This window comes from Jaculus jaculus, chromosome X, assembly GCF_020740685.1.
Source record: "Jaculus jaculus isolate mJacJac1 chromosome X, mJacJac1.mat.Y.cur, whole genome shotgun sequence".
Classification (NCBI taxonomy): Eukaryota; Metazoa; Chordata; class Mammalia; order Rodentia; family Dipodidae; genus Jaculus; species Jaculus jaculus.
Window position 1 is genome coordinate 23533091 of NC_059125.1, and position 7384 is coordinate 23540474.

General features: G+C 39.8%; 1 protein-coding gene across 1 annotated transcript; it reads right to left on the reverse strand.

Annotated features, from left to right (window-relative positions):
* Window positions 1–4189: 4189 nt before the first annotated feature.
* On the reverse strand, window positions 4190–5236 carry LOC101599787 (melanoma-associated antigen B10-like). Its single transcript, XM_004663674.2, has 2 exons — window positions 5106–5236; window positions 4190–5006 (listed from the first exon to the last, which is right to left on the reverse strand). The coding sequence occupies exons 1-2, from the start codon at window positions 5234–5236 to the stop codon at window positions 4190–4192; spliced, it is 948 nt and encodes a 315-aa protein (XP_004663731.1).
* Window positions 5237–7384: the final 2148 nt, after the last annotated feature.

The following is a 7384-nucleotide window of genomic DNA, read 5'->3' on the forward strand; positions in this document are numbered from 1 at the left end:
CAGAGATTGGATTTCTAGGGAAGGACTGAGTTAGAGAAACTGTCTGAAGTATTAACAACCACTGAGTTGTGTCATTGATGCAGGCCTCTAGGCATCTGTGCTCTCTGGACTTGGAGATAACATGTCATGATTCCAAAATAGCCAAGGGTGTCCTGTAACAACCAATTCCCTGGCATCTGATCACTCTGGCTTAATCTTCCCTTCTCAAATAAAAGGAAATATCGTCTTTTTAAATTTTAAACAATACCCACAGATATTCTGGTACTAAAAGCATTGCTTTCTAAAATGGGAAAATAAGTTAATTTTCTGCTCATCCTACTTACAAAATACAAAAATTAAAGTAACAGTGAAACAAAATATTTGCATCCATAATTTGGCCAAACTTTAAAAGGTTGATAAAATGCCTGAGTGTATATATTATTCACAGTTATTAACCTGTAAGAATATGAATAAGCACAGCTTTATTTGAAATGACATAAATATGAGTAAATAAAATTGTCATATTCTTCCCTTATAATAGAATTCACACTTTAACTTCTTCCTATAAAACTTCATATTTGAGCAATAATTCATGTTCACTGATACCTATGTATACGCAAACCTCACAGTAGGGTGAGGCAGAGGAAAATTGATGCAAGTTCAAGGCCACTTGGGATTTGCTGAGCTCCAGGCAAGCCTGGGCTATTTTGAATGAGATACTCTCTGGAAAAACAAATCTCCCAATTGACATTTTATCACTCATCTGTGGAAGGAAAATTCTAGATTTTTTAAAAGAACTCATCATTAATAGTGGTTACTTCTCCCTAAAGGCATAGATTTGGGAGGGGTATGTAGTAAAGAAATTGTGTTCATCCAGTGTTAAGAATTTTAGAGCAATATGGGCATCTGTACTATTACATAAAACAAAACTGTCTTCTGGGTGAACAGAAAATCAAAAGGCAGTCAAAGACAACTGAATTATTTATTTTCTTATCATATATAGTATATCTTACATAGAACAATTTTTCTCTCCAAAAAGGACTCCTGTACATTGAGTGATTCAGCCTAAGTAGATGTGTCCTTCCATAGTGGTGATATGGTCCTCCTATTGACTACTTACTGGGAAAAATTTATTTTTTGACAAATCCATGTAATCTCACTCATTGGCATTATGTGCTCAGTTAATCAATCCCCTTAGAATGTGACTTCAGGGCTGGAGAGATGGCTCAGCAGTTAAGGTACTTACATACAAAGCTTGATAGCCTGGGTCAATGCCCCAGTACCAACATGAAGCCAGGTGCACAAAGTGGTACATGAATCTGGAGTTCAGTTGCAGTAGCATGAGGTCCTAGAGCATGCCATTCTCTCTCTTTTTCTCTTTCTCTCTCACTCTTTCTCTTTCCTTGCAAATAAATAAATAAAATATTTTTTTAAAGAATGCGACTTCAAAGGTCATGGTGGTTTCTAAAACCTACTCTAACTTTAAGGTTATAAACCAAGAACCAATAGATTATTTTGTGCCAAACAAGGTTATACTTACCAACAGGCCTGAAAACAGAGAGTACAGTGGAAAGAACTAGAGTATCTAAGCAGACCATAAACCTAACTGACTAAAGTGAAGGATTTAATGTTGACTGGGCTATTTTTAGTGCCAGAGGGGTTCCATGATGAGGGATGGGACCTCCAGGGACTTAAAGGGTTCTACATCAGGAAAAAGGCAGGGAAATCTGAGTTCTCCTCTGGGAAGAGTGGACCAGGTGCAAACTCCAGAGGAGGAGGCTGTGAAGAGCAGGCCTGCATGGCAATTCCAGTGTTCACAGGAGGTCACAATGGGAAAGATGTAGAAAGGAAGGGTGTTGTGATGTGGAAAATGGCTAACACTGGAATTGAGTGCTGGTCCCAGGGTAGAATCATCTCTCAAGGATCACCAGGTATTGCAGTCAGGTTCGCATTGCTGGTAGAAGTCACCTGACCAAGAGCAGCTTGTGGAGAAAAAGGGCTTATTTCACCTAAATCAAACCACCACACCAGGGCTGAGGGAACGAGAACCTGGCAAAATGAACGCCCTAAACAGTTCTTCCCTTTCACCTGCCCTCAGAAGGTTTGCTGTTTATACTTTGATCTAATAGATTGTGTGCAGTGAGAAGAGCTATGCCTTCACAGAAACAAGGCTGGGAGAAAAGGGAAGTATGGGCTGTTAGAGGAATTCAGGCCAGGAGTCTCAGCCCACTCATAGACCACCTGTGAACTATAAACATTACCATCCTAAATGAGCCTTGAATTCTCCTTGGAATTGAATCTGACTGTATCCCAGGGCAGTTGAAATGGATAGATACATTTTTTATATGGCACCGACTGGTGTGCATTGAAACTTTAAAGAATAACAGTTATTGCTATGGTTTCTAAGACTCCAGTTCATACTATTCTTTATGCTCTTTTTCATTTCTTAACATTTTAATCAAAGAAATTTTATTTTATATTGATGCAGGCCAGGAGATACCAAATTACCAAAAAAAGAAAATAGACCCTAGGAAGGAACTGCCCAAAATTTCAGAGATATTTCACCAGAATTTCAATAATCCTTTATTATAGAAATTATTATTTAAGTTGAATGCTAGGGAATCCACTCATTCTGGGCACAACTCAAAACTCCTAGAATGTGGGGCTTGAATGATGGTTCAATGGTTAAAAGCACTTGCATACAAAGCCTGTTGGCATGGGTTTGATGCTCCAGTACAAATGTAAAGCCAGATGCACAAAGTGGTGCATGCATCTGGAGGAGTCCCTGGTGTGCCAATTCTCTCTCTCTCTCCCCTTTCTAAAATAAATCCAACTCCTTCCCTCCCTTCCTCCCTCTTTCAGTCTCTCCCTCCTACCATTTTCTCCAAACCATCCCAATTTTTCATTCATTTAACCCATATGTAACAAACAATCCCTTAGAATTTTCCAAATTGTAATATGAGAACCTAATTGAAATGTTCTGACACCCCCAAGCCAGAGCAAAGAATGCTAACATAATTGTCAAGAGTATCACTCTTATTTCTCAAAATTCCCTAAAGACTTTATCTAAGCATACCTAGTCTGTTCACTGTGTTTACCTATAGTGGAATAAGAGTGGAATATGCATTCCATCTCCACTTCAGGTGGAGATTGTCTATGGTTGACATGTGACTGCAAAATAACTGGTAAGAGTAGCTTTCTGCATTCAAGGCTTAGTTTCTCAATGGTGAGGCACATCAAATGAAGTTCCAGGCTCTGCTCATCACTTACACACTCTCCCAAATCCAACCTCAGCTGACTTTAAAATTACCTCCCACTGAGCACCTTCAGGTTTTTCAAGACCCCAAATTGCTTCATTTCAATTTTTATATGTGAATTCTCCTACCTGAACTCCCTCTTCTCACTCCTACCCCATTACCTGTTTTTCGCTTGCCTTTTATGTTTAAAGGGTAATGTAGCATCATATATAATAGTGTCTACTCAGTTCTAAAATCCTACAGATAGTACCTCAGCCTTCTTTTTCTTTCTTTTGTCTTTTTTTTTTAATAATCTTTAAACATAAGGTGTAGTGTTCCCCCTCCCTCAGTCCCTATTTCCCTGTGAGCCCTCTTCCTTCTCCATTCCTACCACATGATTTTAGAGCAAACATATGTTCGACTGATGTTAGGGGAATTAAAAAAAAAAAACAAAGAAAGATAATAAATAGTTAAAATTTATTATAATTTATTTTTAACATAGTCTTGTTCTTGAGTAAATAAAACCCAACCAGCAATATGTTTTATTGTACAGGACAACAGAAGGAATAAGGAGAGTAAAGAATGTATCAAACTCTACTACTTTTTTCTCTGTTCCTTATTTTTAATTAATGTTCTTTACTTTTTTATTTGCTTATTTCAATGCCATAATCTCTTGTTGCAGATAACTGAATTAGATGCATACTTTCTCAAGTTGTTTTCATAAACATTTAAACGTTTAACTCTTCAGCATTGTATAGAATATTAAGTTTTTAACTGGTATCACACATACACTTAGATTCTGATGTTAATTAAAATTTTGAAGAAAAATTGAAAACTTTCAAGGACAGAAGCTAAATCTAAAGTCACTCATGTAGAACAAGAACACAGATGTGAAATATGTTATTTTCCCTCAAGCCCCTACTACGGGGTTGAATGTTCTCTTCGAACATGAGGGGAGGGAAGCACTTGAGGCTTCAGTAGGGGTGTGAGGGCCTGCTGGAGTGGCCCCTGGACCGTGCACTGCCTATAGCACGAGTAACAAGCAAAGCCACCATTGTGGCCCGGGCTCTCTCCTCTTCATCTCTTAAAGCTTCCTCATACCAAGATGGGAAGGCACTCGGCACAGTGTTGTGGATTTTGGCCAAAAACTCAAGGACCTTCATTTTGCTGGTTTCGATGTGGGCTCGGGGACCCCATAAAAATTGGTAACGTGGAGGATCACTATTAGGCACATGCCGGTATTCCAGGTACCTTTCACGCACCAAATCCTGCGTGATGAGCTTCTTTACATCGCCGTAGATGAAGTGGTTAGTTCCAGCATATATCCCCATCACATTAAGCACTTCCCAGACATTTTCTTCACTAGCACGGTTGCCTCTGATGAATATAACACATAAGATAGTCAGCAGAAGGCCACTCTTGGGCATAATCGCCTCACCATTCAGCATCGTAGCAGAAGAAAGATTCAATTTGCTAACAAGGACGTAGCAATGAGTGCTTGGGTCGACTTGTTTCACATCAATACCAAAGGCCAGCACCATGAGCTCGGAGGCTTTATCAAGAATCTCAGCAAACAGTTCCTTGTTATCTGGAATGACATGCTTCACCATTTCTTTCTTTGTTATAGACTCCCCAGTGGAATACTTTTTAAGCATAAACTGCACCATCAAAATTGCTAGGTCTTCTATCTTCTCTTTTGCTGACTGACCAGGGGTGCTTGATGCCTGGGAAGTGCTTGGTCTTTCCCCATCTCCGCTGTTGGAACCTTCATCAGATTTTGTGCATGGAACACTTGCAGGGGTGGTGATGGTCGATAGGGCTGTTTGAGATTGCTGGCAATTGCCCTGTGACCCAGCATCAGGGGAGTTCTTGGGATTAACACCACAGAGCTGAGAGGAGGAAGAGGGCTCCTCTTCCTCCTCTGCTTCAGTGGCCTGAGCACATTGGTTAGGCCGAGCCTCAATTCGGACCTGGCGACGTTTTTCACGAGCACGGAGCTTACTTTTCAGACCACGAGGCATAATGGCTCTGGTCTTGGGTGGGTAAGAACGGAAGTATCTGGAGGATGGAGAAGTAGATGTGGTGTGAATTTGCAGTAGGGATAGATCAGTTCAGTTTCTAGCCATATCCACATTTCTGTGACAGCAATGTTTTATAAACAAGCAAGTCCCCTGTTCCAGTCAACCTCAGTGAAGGAAATTAGAACGAAAATGAAATTACCTTAAGCTTCTGCTGGGTTGCCTTGCAGAAGGGCATGTTAGAGATAACAGTAGGTACTGACTGGTCTATGCTCTTTGAAATATAAAGGGGTACTATGAATTCGCATTAGCATTATCAGTAACCCCAGCCTCCTCCCCTCTAGTTCGGAATCTCTATCAGTCATTCCTGAGAAGATGAGGAGTGCATCAGCCAGCCAGCCACCCTCCTGGGGCTTCACAAAGCTGCCCACAGAGACAAACTTGATTACCGATGTTAGTCCTTACTCACCACCCATGCCCCTTAGACTAAGAAATGACAACCCCTTTCCCCAACAGTACTGCCCTGGGGCCGGCCTCCCAGGGTAGACTACAGGGGCATTGATCGGTGCCCACCCTCCATCGCAATGCCAATCATGAACCTTAGTTCTCACTCAAAAACTTCTCCTTCATTTTGTATAAAGCTTAAGGTTCTTTCTACTGACCTGAGTTGACCAGCCTTACATCCAAGTCTTCAATCCTTGATAATCAAAGGTCGAGTGGAGGGAAAGTCGGACCTAACCACCATACCTTGAACCTCTCAACGGCCGCGTCGGGTGAGTGAGAGGGTTCTGTTTACATGTATCAAGGGGCACCCGAGTAGAGTTCTAAACAACGTCATCACCTTGTTATCCTCTGAACACGAGGTTGCCCTCCTTGGCTTTGCCTGAGGCCTCCCAGGTGTGAAAGTGAGGGTGGACTTTCAGACAACAAATATCCTCCCATTTCCACTTTTCTCTGCCTGTGGAGTGAAATCTTTAGTGTTCCTGCCTTTCATTAGGTTAGAATTTCTTTTAGATTTAGGATTCCAGTCTTATGGCTTAAACTAATTTTAATGGTCTTATTTTCAAATAAAATCATCATAAAAGGTACACATTTAACTATATGCTTGGGAGGTTAAAATTCAGTCCTCAGCAAAAAATAAATGTACAAATAATGTAATAATTTACATCTTTATAATATTTATCTTATTTCTGAACAAACAATACAGTGATCTCCCTCTGTTTATCTTTATAGTTGTGTCCAGATGTGTTGTGGGCTCTTTTGGGGTAAAGTTTAGATTGCTGTCCTTGTGGGTTATTTCTCTATTACCTGTCCTATTTATTGTTTTTGCATGGTGGAGCTTTTGCATTTAATGAGATGGACAGCAGCTTTCTGAAGTATTTTGTAATTTTTTTTGGATATTCTAGTGGATCATAGCATTTATTATCCCTGTCTTTACAATATCCCAAGCTCTTATATATTTTGCCATTTTATTGCTATGCTTATGTATTCTCATTTATGTTTAAACAGTAGATGTTATCATACATCTATCTTTCACCACTGACATTAATGGGGATGCTTCTAACCTTTCACAGTTATTCCAGTTTGTTGTAGATTTCAGGGTGTGAAAATTCTCTTCTGTTATTTTGCTAAGTTGTTTTTTAAATACTGGATGAGTGTTAAACATTTTCCAAGGTCTTTTTCTGCATGCCTACCAATGATCAAATGAATGCTTTTTCTCCTCTAAATTACCAATATAGGTAAATTCAGCTAGCATCTTTCTAATGCATTTCCACCTATGTAGTTCTTTTTTTTTAATTTAATTTTATTTTATTTTTTATCTTTTCACAATTTTTATTAACATTTTCCATGATTATAAAAAAATCCCATGGTATGCCCTCCGTACCCCCCTGCACATTCCCCTTTGAAATTCCATTCTCCATCATATTACCTCCCCATCTCAATCATTCTACTTACATTTATACAATACCAACTTATTAAGTACCCTCCTCCCTTCCTTTCTCTTCCCTTTATATCTCCTTTTTAACTTACTGGCCTCTGCTACTAAGTATTTTCCTTCTCACGCAGAAGCCCAATTATCTGTAGCTAGGATCCACATATGAGGGAGAACATGTGGCGCTTGGCTTTCTGGGCCTGCGTTACCTCACTTAG